Here is an 18,458-nt window from a genome sequence, read left to right on the forward strand (position 1 = left end):
TTTTTCAAAAAACATTAAAATTTCTCAGTTTCAACTTCTGATATGTTGTCTTTGAACTATTTTCAATTAAATATAGGCTTTAAATGATTTTTACATCATTGCATTTTGTTTTTATTTATATTTTGCACAGTGTCCCAACTTTTTTTGGAAATAGGATTGGATTATTGAAAAATTCATTCCAAACTTTTGAATGATATTGTATTTGTTGCTTGAAGATTACTTAGCATATATTTTGGAGGGTTGATTTTGACACCATTTCACAATGCTTGCTAATCTTTCCACTGTGCGAACGTTCCATGACAAATGGGCCAATAGAAATGGATCAACACAACTTTAAATAAAATATTGTTACATTAATGTGCTTTAAGGTTAAGAGTTTTTGGTTTTACTATTCAAAACATGCACTCTAGTTAGTGATCATGACCCCAAATTTTTACAACATCTGTCATTACAAGTAATGATAATGGTAAGTTAACACTGTTATATTACTGAACAAAATCTGTCATGGCAGCGTTTGATATTGCTTTACGTGGATAGCATGGTTATGTCAACAATGTCAATGTTATGCAGCATGGTTAAAGTTAAGTGAGGAGAGATGGCAAGAACTGGGGCATTTAGGTCAGTCAGCCACAACACCCCCACACCCCACCCCATTTAAACTGCTTTTCAAATCTTCCAGTGACTTCCTTCAAATGTAGAGCAAGCATAAAGAGAGAGCAAGAACAGCTTACAGGTAAATATTTCTTTTCATTTTCTCTATTTTGTTATTTTGATGAAGCTGATAAAATTGAACACAACGTATACAGAGAACAAATTCAAATATACACACATTTTTCTGCAAATTTTAGTGAAATTGTTGTATTGTTTCTGCAAATTTTTTACATATTGGAAAACTGTGTCTGATCCACTCAGACCAGCACAACACACACTAACACACCACCAAACCACCCAAATAGCACCTACTCTTTGAGGGTCCATGGGGGTCCTGACCACTGAAGAACAGGGTAAAAGGGGGCTAACAAAGTATGCAGAGAAACAGATGGACTACAGTCTGTAATTGTAAAAGTGCTCCTACATAGTAAGGGGAGCTGATAAAATGGACAATGAGTGTAGAAACTGGCCATAATGTTATGCCTGATCGGTGTATGTGCACACATATTAGCTGTACTGTGCATCTCTCTTGTAAGGGCACTTTATTATCCTAATTTAGTTTTTAATTTCATTCTAATTTAATGATTAATTTCTTCTCTTTTTAAAATCTATTGTTTTCATCATGTTTTAATCCTGTTTTTATTTCTTCCATTGTTTTACATTTTAAATTATCTTTGTATTTTATGATTTATAAAGCTCTTTGAATGACCACAGTGTGTGAAAGGAGATACCTGCCTTGCCTTGCCTACATGCCCACATCTCTGTGTGAGGTTGTGGTTTCCTGTTCTCCATTCTCAAACATCAATTGTTCCATTGTATGACTCACATGTTATCTGCTCACATCACACAGATTTTCCCAGAAACAGATTAACCACACATCAAAACCTTACTAGCAGCAATGTTGGTTAAATATTTACAGCACTGATTCAGTAATGTTTGTTTAGAGTAATGACCATTGTGCTGTAATTTTACATTTTTACATGACTACATATTTTGACAGTGGTATATTACTGTAATCAACAATGTTCTCTTTTCTGAATAATGTATACCCAATATAATGTTTACCCAAATATTAGGGAATGAAAGAGTTAACGCTTAGAAGCCTAGAATTATTTTTTCTTGATATTTTGGGTCAATTACATTTATAATTGCAAATATATAGTACATACCATAAGTTATTATTTTCAGGAGGCCTTGGGCTACTCAGATATGCCATTATTTGACATGTAAATGCTAACAGAAATTTGATATCTTGATGAATTTGGCTAATGTTTTATATAATATATTATATATAATATATATATAATAATTTATATAGTGCCTGCAAATTTTCTTTTTTTTTTTTTTTATTGAGATCATGAAAACGAGGGGCACCTCAGATGCCTTTTCAGAAATTGTTGTCTTCTAATGGTTCATTCTACTGGTTATTATGAGTAAAAATAAACAGTTAGCATAAGGTGGCCATGTTTTTATTGATTTTCTGTCCTCATGGAGTGCTAAAACTTTGATGCACAGCAAGACAGGCTTTGCATTTAATTACAAATTGAGTTGTATATTTAATATCAGATGTTTTTAGTACTCATAATCAATGTAAACTGAAAGACAGAGCTAAATATTATTCATTTTATAATAAAATGTGTAATAGTTATTGTTATCTATTAAATTGTGTTAGTTTGTGTGGTTTTGAGGGAAAGAGGGACAGTGAAGTGGTGTAGTGGATTGGGACAATGCCATTTGTCATCTTTTTTGGGTGTGCCCTCCCCCACTCTTTCAGCTCAGAAGCATGCACATGCCCCATGGCTAGTGGTTAGCCTCAGTTTTATAAGTGTGACTGCATTTTGAGTTGTTTTTTAAGTGTATTTAGCTGTATATTTTTTAATCCTTTATTTATAATATAAAGGCTAAAAGCAAAGAGGGGACTGGGTTGTGGGTGATTTTGGAGCTGGACTGCTGCTGATGGATGGTCATAGGTGGATGAAATCACTCTGGATGGTGAGGGCAGAGTCTGATGAGTGATTTGGTGTGTGACTCATGTTGCTGTGCTTTTCTAACTCTTTGTTGGAATATGAAGGCCGAAAAACAGAGCAATAATATCAGGATTTTGGATGATTTTCCAAAACAAATTACTCACTGATGGTGACGTCACAGCTTGAAGACGATACCTGCATGTTTCAAGTTCTAAGGGTTAAAATAGCAGTTTTTAAATTGTTTTTAAATTGTATCTTAAATACTTTTTAAAGAGTAAAGTCCAAACAGAGGAATTTCAGTTTTTTTCATAATTATCATCATTTCAACAGCTAATCAATACTCACAATTAGACTTTAAGTTGAAGTATTTACTGACACTTCAACTTAAGTAGTAATACTTTCTATTAGATTCACTGAATACTGCAATAAACAAAGTGAAAATATGTTACATGCAAGTCCAACAAACAGTATTTAAGCTTGATCTGTACAGTATTAAACTCAATGTAAGAAGACAGAATCTACACCACCGTTAGCTTAGCGGTAACATGACACCGTAGATCCTATAAAGACTGAATCTCTTTCTCCCTCTCCCTCTCTCTGTCTCTCTGTCTCTCTCTCTCTCTCTCTCTCTCTCTCTCTCTCTCTCTCTCTCTCTCTCTCTCTCTCTCTCTCTCTCTCTCTTAGTTAAAAACTTGTGCCTATTTTTCTGCTGGAAACTTTGAAAAAATTCAGTAAGTATTACAAGAATTCTTTGTTTAAATCCTTTTTTGATTGTTCAAAATATTTTTTCACTGCCTTCACATTGTATGCAGTACCTTGTGTTCAGGATGGCCGCCAGTGTTGTATCTGTTGAGCATGCAAGAAATGGCTTCACCATTGTGACCCATGTGGTACCAGGAGGAACAGAGCAATATGGCCCTGGGACTGGAGCCGGAGTCTACACTGGAGGCCCACTTAAAAAACTTCTGAATAGAGAGCCGAAGGCACTGGGGGTAAGACAGTTCTGGCCTAGTTTTCTTTAATATTTACACTGGGCATGTTTACACTTTGCTCTGATTGTCTCTTGTTCTCCACAGACTGTCCAGATAATGATCGGGATCATGACGCTCTTGTTTGGAATTGTGTCAGTCATTTACTTTGAATCAGTGTCCGTCTTCAGTGGTGTCACCTTTTGGGGATCATGTAGTGTAGGTTCACTTTATGTTGTGTTCATTTCCTCTTGATTTTAAATGGTGATCGTCATTCATAATTGATAAAACAAAGCTTCTTGTTTTGTTTCCATTTTTTATACCAGTATATCGCCTCTGGTGCTCTGTGTATAGTTTCAATCAACCAAACTCATCCCTGTGTGGTAAGTAAACACGAGTTGTGCTGCATTTCCAATAATACTTTATATAAATTAACATGTTTGGAAAGGCAGTGTAATTTGGGTCAATGCTGTCACAAACTCAGTGACCACTTCATAAGAACTCCCTTTTACTGAATCTCCAAACTTTGATGCACATTTTGTTTGGGCCTGCCTCTAGCACTTAATGTATGGTCAGTTTCTGAGCACAGAGCTGCTCTTGTCTGGATATTTTTGAGTGGTGGTCCACTCTTGACCCAGCAGTAATACTGATGTGTGTAACAACCCCAGCAACACTGCTGTGTCTGATACAGTCGTAGAGAAACAGATGGACTACAGTCTGTAATTGTAGAACTACAAAGTGCTCCTATATGGTCAGTGGAGCTGATAAAATGGATAATGAGTGTAGAAACAAAGAGGTGGTTTTAATGAAGTGGTCAGTCAGTGTACACTGTAAAACTGAAAGGACACATAAGGCACCTTTTGGGGTTCCTCAGCTTGCCACACTGGCGGAACACTTTAGGGAGCCTCCAGGAACCTTTTTAAAAAGGCCAGTTTTCTGAGGAACCTACAGTGATTTACAAAGTTCAGCTTTATCCAGCATGGCCTGTAAACTCTTTGCATTTTTAAATGCTACGTTCTTCAAGGAACTTTAATTTATTTTGATGTTTGAGATCTACTACAGACCAGCATCAGCAAACCTTTTGGTTACTCAAGCAACCTGCTGGAATACAAGAGGATTTTTAGGAACTCCAAAAAATCTAGCTTTCTCAAAATAGGCCCTTTTAGGATTATAAGTTCTACTAAGAACCCCAAAAGGTGCTTGAGGGCTCACTCAAAAGAAGACAGTTCCTGTCCAGAAGCACAAGGTAGGTGTTTCTAATAAAGTAGCCAGTGAGTGGAAGTACAAGGTAGGTGTTTCTAATAAAGTGGCCAGTGAGTGGAAGTACAAGGTAGGTGTTTCTAATAAAGTGGCCAGTTAGTGGAAGTACAAGGTAGGTGTTTCTAAAAAAGTGGCCAGTGAGTAGAAACACAAGGTAGGTGTTTCTAATAAAGTGGCCAATGAAAGTAAAATTTAATGGCCAAGTGGTTAGCTGGTGTGTTGCTATCCTGTAAACGTTGTGATGTGCTTTTGTGTTTCTCTCCTTATGTAGGTGAAAGGCTCCCTGGTGATGAATGTGTTCAGTGCTGTATCTGCAGGAGTAGCCATGATTCTGCTGTCTTTTGACTTATCTGGTCCTCTGGATTTCCCCAGATGTTACAATGATAATCCATATCGAGAAGGGAATCTGTGTGCCGTTTCCGCCATGTTTTTGGTTAGTATTTCTTTAATAAACATACACTAGAGCTGTCTACTTTGAGATGGAGGGACCTTTTAACTGACACGGATAATGTCTAACCACAGACATTTGATTCTGTTTTAAAATGTATGATAAACTGTCATGTATACTATAGAATTTAAACACTGACAAGCCAAAACCCATCAACAAAAGCCATAAGTATTTTGGCATTGATCCATTTTTTTTTGGACGGGAGTAAACAGAAATGTTTTTCAGGGCGTGTCGCGTGGAGTCAGTGGAGTGCTGCTGGTGTTCTCTGTGCTTGAGTTCTTCATCTCCATCTGCACTTCTGCATTCATCTGCAAGGCCAGCTGCTGCACTGATATTATGGTCTGTGATAGAATGTCTTCATATTTTTTTATGTCTATGATCTCATTTATCAAAACCTTTATCAGAAGGATGAGACATTAGAGCAGTTAAACACTGTTTGTAGGAAGGCATATTGGGCTTCATTAAGGTCTAGCTCTTTGTTCAGTAAAGGCCAGATTAAACAGTTCTAACTGTTTTCTTATCAGTCATCTTTAATTTTTAATAATTATAAACTGATTTATAATATAATTTAAGGTCTGTTATGTGCTCAAGTTTGTATCCTGACTAGTTATATTATTAGCTTTAAAGATACACAATAAACACCTTGTTGTGCAAATTATTGAGTATGAATTCTACCTATATGCACATCATATTAGTGTATAATTGGGGGCATTTAGATTTTTGCACAATAGCCAATACATGACCATAATTTTATACAGTTCTCCAGCAAGCTGAACCATAATTTGGTTTTAGTTAGAGCCCACCAAATCCGCCTGCTGATGACTAAATCTATTTGTATCTCCCTAAGTAATGTAATTAACTGAGAACTAAGTAATCTATTCTGAGATTAACTGAAAAAGAAAGGTTAGGCTGCTACACCTACATGCCGTGCTTTCTCCTCAGCTTTTAAGGGTAACACAAAATGTTCATGAATAGATAGGTCACCTTATTGTCAGACCTTCCACTAGGGGACGCCCCAAGACCTCTGCCACAATTCAAACTTGTAAAGTGCATTAGTTAATCAGAAACTACAATTGTGCTGGCAAACATGTAAGTTATCTCATTAACTAGATTTGAAGCGCTTTATCAAAAATTCAATGAAAACTTTTTAACCCTGCTTTTATCCTTGGGGTCAATTTGACACCAGCAATTTAAACCTGCAGGAAATGTCAACTATCTGTGGTTCTCACTCTACTTACAGGTGTGGTTATGTTAGGTTAGCATCCTAAAGCAGAGGGACGTTTTTGAAGATTATAAAATTGCATGTTATAGTGACCTCAGTATCATCCAAAACAACCAAAACAAACATGTGTAAAATGTATATATTTTTATGTTTTATAGAGTTAAAACAACATAATCTGACCCCAAAGAACACTGATGATACAAAATGTGTACAGGATGTTGAAAACATATCATTATGTATGTATAGGAAGCAAACATGATGTCAACAATTTGTTTTGAGATGTTAACCACTGACCCCAAACATAAACAGTGGGATGAAGACAGAATGCCATGAACTTCACAAACTTCTTTCAATCCAGTTAATATAAAATCTAAATCTAAAAGTTTAACATTTTTTGTTTTTTTTGACTCTAGAAATTTTTACACGCACATATGTGGATAGCCAATAATTAGGTGTGTAAAATCAGTGTTTAACTGTTCACATTCACAATTCATGTTTAACTATGAATATTTGGAAAGGCTACAGAGAACTGATCTGGTATTAAATATCAGGAATCTAATCTTGTGACATGATGGAGAGTTTTAGATAAAAACATTCAGCTGGCTTCACTATGTCCCTCCTCTCCTCCACTTGTGTGAATTTGCATTGTTTTCCATATGATTTATTTTTATTCGTTGTTTTCTTTAGTGTGATTTGTGAGCATTCATACATTTTTGTTTCCCATTCATTCATCATGGTTATTAAATATAAAAATCTTAAATATAAAGATGACTAATTGAACCAAAAAAATTGTGTTTTGGAATGATGTCACAGTAGAACCAAAAAAAAAATATTCAGTGGATAGTTCTTTTAAGAACCATGGGCCTCATTCACCAATGTTATATACAATTTTGTTTTAAATGTGTTCTTGAGAAAGGTCCTAAGAAAAAGTCTATATCAGATTAATGACGTGTTCTGTAACCACAGACCTGTTCTCACCGTTGTGCACTTGAATGTGCATAGATTGTGTTCTTACCTAAGAACAAATCCCAAATAAGAAAGCACTGGTGAATATCAGAATCTTCGTAAAAACTGTGCATGTAGGTTTTAAGAAGAAATTTTCTTCTTAAGAACGGTTGGTCAGTGAGGCCCCATGATTGTAAATGAGATGTTTTAGAGTTAAGAGCCTTCTTTTAAAGAATTTCCACATAATGGAAAACGTCAGCACAGATTCTTACTGTTTTCAAGTACCATATCAATCGAATCATTTCTGTACAGGAGCTGTATTTCGAGTTACCTTTCTTAAGAGTGTAGAATGTTACAATTAAAGAAGACTCTATTCTCATGACATTTTCTTTCCATTACAGGTGCTGTCTCTCATCAACAATCTTGAACTGAACTATCCAGAAGGAGAAAATGCTTGACTCTCATTGAATCCTTTCCTCTGAATGCTTTTTTGATGCTGAGTGTCGTGCGTTGGGTGGGAAAAAGCTGTAGAACATCTGCTCTGCATTGTTTTGTTACTGTGTGATCCATCAGACTCTGTATGTTCATCTGAATCTCTATAGTATGTCATGAAATCCTGACAGAAAGTGCTTAATAAATTCACATTTGTATATGTAACAAGAAAACCTGATTGGCTTATAAATTGTTACTTTAAATGCATAAATTACATGTGTCTCTAGGGGTATTAGCTGGTCATGTAAAAATCCAGTGCTCAGCCCTGCTTTCTGTAGGTATGTTTTGGGGCTATTTTTAAAATCTGTAAAATGTGCAGTTTTTATTATTATTATTATTATATTATTATTATTTTATTTAATGTGAGGATTTACAAATCCACAAAACCTGCAGGAATTCAGTATTTATTGTATTTTGTATCTGAAAAACAAAATTATACAAAATTGCCATTCTTGGAGTCTTCTCAAGCATTCTTTAGTAAAGGCAATGGTTCTATTTAGAACCATTGTCTTTACTAAATTTACATATAGAAATATTTGCATGCTCAAATTTGTGAGCATTTATACATTTTTGTTTCCCGTTCATTCATCATGGTTATATATTTGTCCAAAAGGTACATAAAATGGTTCTTCAGATTGATGGAGAATGTATATGGTTCTATATAGAACCTTTTGATATATATATATATATATATATATATATATATATATATATATATATATATATATATATAAAATAAAATATAATATCAAAATAAAATATATTGCTACAACAAATTGTTATGCTGAGTAATAAGCTCAATTGGTCTAACAAAATGTCAGGTTTTGGACCTGGTAATAGTCAGTTTTCCAGCAAAGACAGGGCCTGTTTTCTAATGAGTGATTTTTTATGTAGTAGTTTTGCCTCATTTACAGAAATTTTATGCACCTACACATTTTTTATTTGTGTGCTCTCACTCTCTCTTTTTGTCTCTCTCTCTCTCACTCTCTCACTGGGGTGAACCTTGGGACATGTTAAAGCTGAGGCTAAGTGACACTCCTAGCCCATACCCTTTACTTTTATTGTATTTTTCAAGTATTTTATTATAAAACATACCAGCCCTATTTATTTGCATATTGTTTGGTCACCACATGCATTGCTGATTGGCCCCCTCAAAAAGTTTCAGAGGGATTGGATTATGGAAAACTGTGTTCCTAAAATCAATGAATTAATAACAAAAACAAATGATTCATGATGAATTGACCGAGTCACATCTCACCCACAAATGTGCTCTTATTGCACATACTGCAAGGTGGGACGAGTCATAATGGGATAAAAATCTCAGTCTGCATGAGGCTAATCAGACCAGAGGGGGCTAGGCTAAATATCAGATATCATAATACAAAGCAAACTAGTCAAGGGCCAAACAGTCCATCAAAGAATCAAGGAATCAGAAGTGATCTGAAGGACATGGCCCCTTTTGTTCTTTCCCACTAGATGATGTAGCACTCAAAAGTGTGTGTCACCACTGTGGTCAGACTCATAACCAACATTGATAAGTCTGCCTACAGAAAAATATTTGAGCAGCTGGTTTCCTGGTGCAGTAGCAACCACCTGTTGCTGAACATGCAAGTGACTATGGAGATGGTGGTGGACATCAGGCACAAACCTTCTTCAACATCAGAGACTCTGTGGCTACCATTGTGGAGTGACTCATGTCTCTGGGCACCAATGTATCCAGAGACCTGAAGTGGGAGAGAAATGTGACCTCCATAGCCAAGAGAGCACAGCAGAGAAGGTTCTTCCTGAGGAAGCTGCTTTTATTATTTGATATGATCTTACACATTATCAATCCCTTTTTCCTGTATCAACTCGGCAACATTGTAAATAAGGGGAACCCCTTAATGTTCTTTGAGGTTAAATAAAGGTTGATTCATTGATTGATATCTGTGAGTGACAAAAGTATGTGAACTTTTATTATTAGCAGATAATTTGAGGGTAAAATTAGAGTCAGGTGTTTGTCAATCAATGGGGATGGCAATCAGATGTGAGTGACCACCCTTTAATTTAAAGAAAAGGCATCTATCACAGTTGGATTCTCACAACCTGTTCGTGGAAGTGTATCATGGCATGAACAAAGATTTCTTAGGACCTCAAAAGAAAAGTTGTTGATGCTCATTAGGCTGAAAAAGGTTAGAAAAAACATTTCTAAAGAGTCTGGACTCCACCAGTTCACAGTCAGACAGATTGTGTACAAATTGAGGTAATTCAAGAACATGTGATGCTCCCCAGGAGTGGTCAAAGAACAAAGATCACACCAAGAGGTGTGTAATAGTCCCTAAGGTCATAAAGGATCCCAGGGTAACTTCCAAGCAACTAAAGGCCTGCCTCACAGTGGCTAATGTTAATGTTAAAGAACTCTGAACAACAATGATGTGCATGGCAGGGTTGCAAGGAGAAAGCCACTACTTTCCAAAAAGATCATTGCTGCCCGTCTGCAGTTTGCTAAAGATCACATGAACAAGCCAGAAGGCTATTGGAACAATGTATTATGGACGGGAGAGACCAAAATAGATCTTTTTGCATTAAATCAAGAGCATTATGTTTGGAGAAACAGTGCAGTCCAACATAAAATCCTTATCCCATCTGTGAAACATGGTGGTGGTAGTATCATGGTTCAGGTCTGTTTTGCTGCATCTGGGCCAGGACAGCCTGCCATCCTTTATGGAACATTGAACTCTGAATTGCACCAGTAAATTCTAAAGGAAAATGTCAGGACAGTCTCTGAGCTGAAACTTGTCCAATCTAGTTAGTGATGCACTCAAGGCACATACAAAATAAGTGGAGGGGACCATAGTTGTTTGAGGAAAAGGCCAAATAAATCTGAGTATCATCTGCATAGCTATGGTAAGATATCCAATAGTTTTGTAGGATTTGGCCAGGAGGAAGCATGAATATGAAGATTGCATGAAGAGTATGAACCTAACAATCTTAGGACAGTTCCTGTGAGCTCAACCCAAGTCTATTTATAAGAATTGTATGGTCAGTGGTATTAATGACTTCTGCAATTGAGCAGCAGTAGAACAGATATTTTTCTAGCATCTGTATTTAAATGAATATAGTCTCAGTACTATGACTGAAAATTGTCCAGACAGCTATTTAAAGACAGGAAGCCAGTAATTTGCGCAAAGATAATTTTCTCAATGATTTGTCCAAAAGATAGATTTGAAATGGATCTGTAATTACTTAATAGAGCTGCTTCTAGGTTTTTCTTTTTTAAAAGAGGCTTCACAACTCCAGTTTTTATGTCTTCAGGAAAATGCCCCACATATGTGAGGTGTTTACTATCTGAAGCATGTCTGCTACTACTGTGTGAAACACATTCTTTAAAAAGTTGGTAGTGTCGCGACTGGAAGTGGATGATTTGAGATGACTTACTTATCGATTAAAGTTTCATAATTAATAGCACAAATCTGGGACATAGGCACATTGATGGATATAGATGTACTAATGACTTGTCTGATATTATGCATTTTAGTGTTAAAGTCTGCAAAGTAATTCAGTCTCTTGGTTAATATTAATTCAGAGGACATTACATGGTTTTAACATTAATTGGTGTACTCTCATGCACACTAATGGGTTTTAAGTTGAAAGAAGAAAACACAGTGATAAACTGACAAAGCAACATCATCATCATTGGCTGAGACCCTTTGAAATAACATACAGAGTGTTATCATAACAGTGTGCTCCTGGTCACATGCCGAGACAGTCCAAAATAGTCCAATATGATTCCTTGGCATAAGGATTGTCAATATGTATGTTAAAATCACCACCAACAACAAAATGTTAAAAATCAGTGGACATAAAAGATTATATGTTTGTAAATTCATCAATAATGTGATTGTACTTCAGAGGTACAATATATTTCAGAGGAAAAAGAAAGAAAAAGACAGGAGAAAGAATAGAAATGGTGACAAAATGTTTCAGTGACTTTGACATGACAGAATGTGGCATCATGTGCTGCTTTTTGAGGCCTTCTAGTCTGCTTCACATTGGCAGACAGGTTCTATTTAAGTGATCTTTAGATTCAACAGGTCTAGCAGTAATCATGTCTGGATGTGGCAGTGAAACTGAACCCAATAGTCAATTTAATTTGGTTAACCGGTGGATTTTGTAGCTAAGGGGGGTAATGACTTTTTCTCATAGGGCCAAGTAGGACTGATAAGCATTTTTCCTTTAATACATAAAATCATCATTTAAAAGTAGCATTTTTGCTCACTTGGGTTATCTTTATCTAATATTAAAAGTAGTTTGATGGTCTGAAACATTCGAGTGTGACAAATAAGCAAAAATAGAAGAAATTTGGAAGAGGCAAAAAAATTCACAGCAGGGTAGCTAGAGGGTGTAATAGGAAGTGACTATACTGGGGGGAAAAAAATTATGCACATTTGCAGAAAAATGTCTTATTTAAGTGTGTTCTCTGTAGAGGATGTCTTAACTTACAGTCACTTAGAAAACTATTACTTAACTTTTTTTTTGATCTGGGTTTTCAAATGATTGCATTATTATGCATTATGTTTTTATAGGCAGCTGAATTCAGAAGTGAGTGGGCTGTAGAAGGACGTAGAAGATGACTATAAATGCATGTAGGTCAGTCAGCCACAACCTATGCCTACAAAAACTGCTCATTATTTAGTTTCCAAACCTGCAGTGGCTTCCTGAAGGTGAAGATCACTGAACTAACAGCAGCAGAGTTCATCTTCAGGTAAAGAGTATTTTTGTTTACCTTAATGTTGTACGGTTCTAATATTATTCCAAAGATATAAACACTTCTAATGCTGATCTACTGCTTTTGTGTGTGTGTGTGTGTTTGTGTGTTAAAAAACCAAAATCAAATTACTAATTTGCTAATAAATGTATTTAATATTTCAGCCAACAAATTATAGCTGCAAATCTCAGCTAAATAATTTATTTTCTGACATTTTTTGAAATATGTATTATTTTGTATTGTATAAACGGTATTGTTACTAAAACCCTTAAAGTATTTCATTTAAGTCTAATATTAACTTTTATTGTCACTAAAATTTAATTAGAAATGATATTGTTGTTGGGAAAAGTTGTAAAAGTTTAGTCTGAAATTGCTTTGCTGCCTCCCAAAAAATGTTTCTAATCTTTTTTAATACCTATTAATGTCAAAGTTTAATCAGTAAAATAACTTCCACCAGCATCAGTCAAGCTTTGTTCATACAGCCTTATGCAATAATTTGGGCAACCTGGTCCAATTGCATGTTTCTTTGTTTTTCTAAGTGAAAATAAGTTAACACATCCTCTACTCTACACACTCCTGTATGTTTTAATGCTTATTAAAGATTTGAATAATTGTCTATTTGCCAAATTTAACACAAATGTAAAATTAAAATAAAACAGAAATTGTGTGCAAGTTTTGTTTTTTTTTGTTTTTTTTTACATATGGTGAAATTGTGTACTAAAATTTGCTGAAAAATGACATACCCAATTGCATTCAATGTAGAAGATGTGTTAACTTATTTTCACTTTGACCAGGGACGCCCAAACTTTTGCATAAGACTGTATTTTTCTTTACTGACAATCACACTGTTGTTACTGCAAATAAGGCTCCATCATATTTCAAGCATTTCTTAATTTTTTGAGAAGGTGAAGAATGGATCAGCATGCAGAACTGGATCTTTCTGTGAGCTACTGTGTTTCCCATCACTGTATAAAAGAAGCTCCATACTGCCCTTATTGTTGGATGCACTGCGATAGTTTCAGACCGTCTTTCACGTGGCTATGGAAACACTTATTGATCCCCTTCATCAGAGTAAAGTTAAAAGGCCACTGAAGGGTGAAGTACTGTCCTATTCATGCATTTGTGTTTAAAAATAACAGAAATAAAGGCTTATTAGACCATATTATTTACATATTAAGAGAAATATATCACACTGAGACACATACATGAGAGAAGAATGTATTCAAATACAGAAGTGGCTGCTTTCTTTGTATGCATTAGAAGATTGACAATTGTAATTTGATCTACAGTTATAACAGGATAAAAGTAAATATTAAGGCAGAAATTGAAGAAAAGCTTTATCGATTCACCTTAACATGTTTGCTCATTCATAAACAAGAATTACAGGCAAATTGGACCACTCATGCAGTGTGAGATGTTACTGCGCTTTTATCTCATTTACATCTACCGCAATCCATAACACAACAAAATCCCACAAAACTAAAAAAAACTGGCCAAAATTTTGTCTGGTAAGAATAATAAAAGTTAATATAAGTGGAATATAAGTGGATGAAACTATAATATAAGTATGAGTGGATGAACTTTTGTCTACAATTAATATGTTTGCAAATTATCAACAAACTACACATTCTCCCATTCAGTGAATTCACTGCTGCGTTTAAAAAGCATGTTTTGGTCTCTTTGGACTGAGCATCAAACCTTGAAGTTGTTGTTGGAGCACAGGAGCAGGATTTCAGATGTAAAATTTTGCCGTAAGAAAAGCAAATTTAAGTGTTACAGAGGACGACATTTTTAACAGATTCCTCTCATACTTTCAGCTGACCCTGTACTTAAAACAACCTTTCTTCTTGCATCAAATCCAGAGATTTGATTCCAAGTGATTTTAGAGCATCTCTATTGGTTCATTCGTCATGAAATTTTCACACAATGTAAAGTATTCAGACCTAAGATATTTACATTACACAGATGATTTTATGATCTAAACCAAAGGGGTTAATTAAGATAGTAATGACTACCAAAAATCAATATTTATAGGGTACTTTCTATTATAAGGTGTCAGTTGTAAATCCTATATTTACACTTATGAAAATAATTCAAACATTTTTTTTTTTTGCATTTTTTTTCAATGTTGTTTGGAAATCGATTTTTTTTTCCTTTAAAGTGAAGCTGAAAGATTTAGATTTAGCTTTCTTTTTTAAAATAAAAAGTGACATTTTCCTGTCACTGCTAAAACACAAGAGCTTCAGTCTATAGGTGGAGCCTTATTTTAGCCACACCCCTTCATTTTAGTGCACTAAGTGAGACTGCATCCCTGTCCCTCATGGCCACATGGTGAGCAGTTAGATCCCATTGTTTTGAAGTAAATGTGTCCCAAACTCTGAAAATTCACAAAGTCTGAGAACTGTCACTACCAAAATGAGAAATTTTAGAATTTTTTGTGTGTACAACTGTTCAAAGCTGTATTTGTCTACTGGCTACTTTTGTTTGCTACACAAAATAAGCTGAGATTGTTGTTATTGAAACAGCCGCTAATGAACCAATGGAAAGTTTTTGGTAGTGTTATTATTGTATTTGTGGTGACAAAATGGAATGTTCTATCATTTGTTTTAATACAATACACATCATTAACGTATAGTGTGACTCAAAGTTGTAGTCTAAAGTCCAAGTCAGTTAGTTTTCAGCTCCGATGTTTAACATTAATAGACACAATTATTAGATCAAATTTAATTGTGGTGAAATCTGAAATTCCAAATTGCATTGAATCAATTCTTAATGAATTATAAATCAAACTGCATAATTATCAGGTCAGAGATTTAAACTATACTGCATGAATTTTCTTTGAATTAACTGATATTTATTGGTGTTTAATTGTTATTTATAGACATTTTATTTCTTATAGTACAATAAAATTAATCATAGAACAATGACAACACTCATCTTTCAATGCAGGAAAATCAGAATAATTTCAGTAAATATCACCTTTATTTTATTGTCTTTAGATTTTATACAGGTTTGTATTCAGGATGGCCTCCAGTTTTGTACCTGTTGAGAACACAAGAAATGGCTTCACCATTGTGACCCAAGTGGTTCCAGCTGGAATGGATCAGTATGGCCCTGGGACTGGAGTCTTCACTCTAAGCCCAGTTAAAAAACTTCTGAAAGGAGAGCCGAAGGCACTGGGGGTAAATCAGTTCTGGTCTACTTTTCTTTAATATATTACACTGGGAATGTTTACATTATTTGCTCTGATTGTGTCTTGTTCTCACAGACTGTTCAGATAATGATCGGGATCATGACGTTCTTATTTGGCATTGTTAAAACGGTCCACCTTCCAAGCCTGAGTATCATCAGTGGTGTCACCTACTGGGGATCGTGTCTTGTAGGTTATTTTGCGTATCCTTCATATTCCTGTAGTTCTTGAATGTGGTTTTTATTCAGACATGATAAAAACTGAAAAAAAAAATAAAATTATCATACCTCCTCCTCCTTCTTCGTCTTCTTCTTCTCCTTCTTCTTCTTCTTCTTCTTCTTCTTCTTCTTCTTCTTCTTCTATACCAGTATATCACCTCAGGTTCTTTATCTGTTGCTGCAGGCAACAAAGCTGATACCTGTGTGGTAAGTAAACACAGCGTAAAGTGTACTTTTATCATATTGGTGAGATTTAATATGCTTAGAAAGACAATGGCTAATTAAACAAATGCCATCATAGGTTTATACTCAATGGCCACTTTATCAGAAACCCCTGCTTTGTTGCTTCACCTTGCTGGTGCACAGTTAGAGACTGTAGCTCTCCTGATGATGTACACTTTGCTTCTAATAAAGTCAGTGAGTGTGAATTAAATATTTCAAGTGAAATTTAATGTCCACGTATCTAAAGGGGGATGCTGTTACTCTGTGAACTGTGCTGCATGTTATGCTGTTGTCTGTTTCTCCTCTTGTGTAGGTGATAGGCTCCCTGGTGATGAACATAATCAGCGCTGTGGCTGCAGGAGTAGCCATCATTCTGCTCTCTATTGACATTTCCATACGGCTATTTCATCCATATTATTACAGCTGTTTATATGAATATTCTTCTAGAGACAGTGAGATATGTAAAGTTATCACCTGGGTGTGGGTGTGTATCTCTCTAGTCAAATTGTTCTAGATGTGCTACATTGAATTGCCTTTATTCCATAGTGTATATTAATGCCACATTAATAATAAAAAAATATTACATCAAAGCGCTTATTTTAACAGATTTTGTTATATTTAGTAATCCTTTACATTAAGGGTCACAAATTAGCTGATGATGACTTGCTAAGTAATTAAATACTCCATAATTAATATCATAATTAATATGTGGATTGAGCATTAGTTACTGATTAAGTACTTAGTAATTAGTAATTAAGTACAGTGTTACCTGATTAGTTTAGTTTGTCATTAGTTCACAGATTATTTACTCATTATTTTTGTATTATTTGCTGCTTATTACACTGATAATGAACTGATAAGTGTGTTCACTCATATAAATAAGTAACATGAGAACCAGAAACTACTTCTGCGTTAAATTACGGAGTTTTGATGTTGATGTGAGAAATTTGTTTCTCATGTAGGAAAGATTCTTCAGTGGAAAATGGACTCTTTTTTGCAGTTAACAGACGATTGTTTTTCAGGGCCAGTCGAAAGGAATCAGTGGAGTGCTGCTGGTGTTCTCTCTGCTCGAGTTCATCATCTCCATCTGCACTTCTGCGTTCGCCTACAAAGCCACCTGCTGCGCTGAATCTCCGGTCAGTGAGACAACGTCTTTGTTGTGTTTTTAAATATTTGACTTTTTCCTTCTTTAGTGCTGTAAGTGAGCAATCACACGGTTTTCATGTGATCTGATCATGAATTGTTGTTTTTGTTACAGGCCCAGGCCATGATTTACCTCAACAATCCTGAATCAAACAATCTAGCTGAAAATGTTTAAAATTGTAAAGAAAATTTCAAATTCATTCTCTAAATGAATTCCTCTTATGTTGTAAATTTATATCTGTTAAGTTCTGAAGCTATATTGGTTAAATCCTATTTTCATCTCCTAAATTCCTAAAGTCTTACATTAATTTCTGTGAAGTGCTATTTTTTTTTTACTTAAATACTAAATTCATTATAAAATCTGTAAAAAATCTATAAAAATACTTTAACATATATGTTTATTGCTGTTCAGTTCTAAATTTATGTTGTGCTTCTAAGTTCTAAATTAATTCATGTGATCTAAATTTAGTTATGTTAAGTTTTAAATTTATTTCTATTTTTTTGTTACCCCCTTTTTTTTTTCTCTTAAATTCTAATTTGATTATGGTTAAGCTTTACATTACATTTCTGAATTTTAAATTTATTTTGTCCCTAAAATTTAAATTATAGTTTGAAGATATTCAACTTAGTATACATTGTGGCAGGAAAAACACCCACACCTCTTACACACAAAATAATGTAGAATCATGTATGGGTTATTTAGGTCAGTCGGTCACACCTGCCCACACATAAACAGCTCTATCAAAACCTCCAGCAGTTTCCTGATAAACAAAGATTTCTTTGTGTTTCCTTCTGTGTGGTTTGGTTCTGGTATTTTTTTAAAGATAAAACATTTCTAATGCTAATCTACTGTGTGTGTGTGTTATAAAGTAAACAAATTATGCATTTGCTAATAAAGAGTTTGCTAATAAAAAAAAACTAATTTTTGGTCCTAAAATTATTTTTAAAATATGACCATTGATGAAGGACTAGTGGATGACCAATA

At 34.8% G+C, this 18,458-nt stretch overlaps 1 protein-coding gene across 1 annotated transcript; it reads left to right on the forward strand.

The window, feature by feature from the left end:
• The first annotated feature begins 702 nt into the window (after positions 1 to 702).
• LOC118807653 (membrane-spanning 4-domains subfamily A member 18-like) lies at positions 703 to 17,749 on the forward strand. The gene is made up of 13 exons (XM_036569688.1): positions 703 to 733; positions 3,303 to 3,349; positions 3,431 to 3,610; positions 3,695 to 3,805; positions 3,913 to 3,969; positions 5,118 to 5,279; positions 5,520 to 5,633; positions 15,700 to 15,882; positions 15,969 to 16,079; positions 16,259 to 16,315; positions 16,644 to 16,814; positions 17,353 to 17,466; positions 17,589 to 17,749. The coding sequence occupies exons 3-13, from the start codon at positions 3,446 to 3,448 to the stop codon at positions 17,646 to 17,648; spliced, it is 1,305 nt and encodes a 434-aa protein (XP_036425581.1). The 5' UTR covers positions 703 to 733; positions 3,303 to 3,349; positions 3,431 to 3,445; the 3' UTR covers positions 17,649 to 17,749.
• Positions 17,750 to 18,458: the final 709 nt, after the last annotated feature.

Source organism: Colossoma macropomum, unplaced genomic scaffold (genome assembly GCF_904425465.1).
Source record: "Colossoma macropomum unplaced genomic scaffold, Colossoma_macropomum, whole genome shotgun sequence".
Taxonomy (NCBI): Eukaryota; Metazoa; Chordata; class Actinopteri; order Characiformes; family Serrasalmidae; genus Colossoma; species Colossoma macropomum.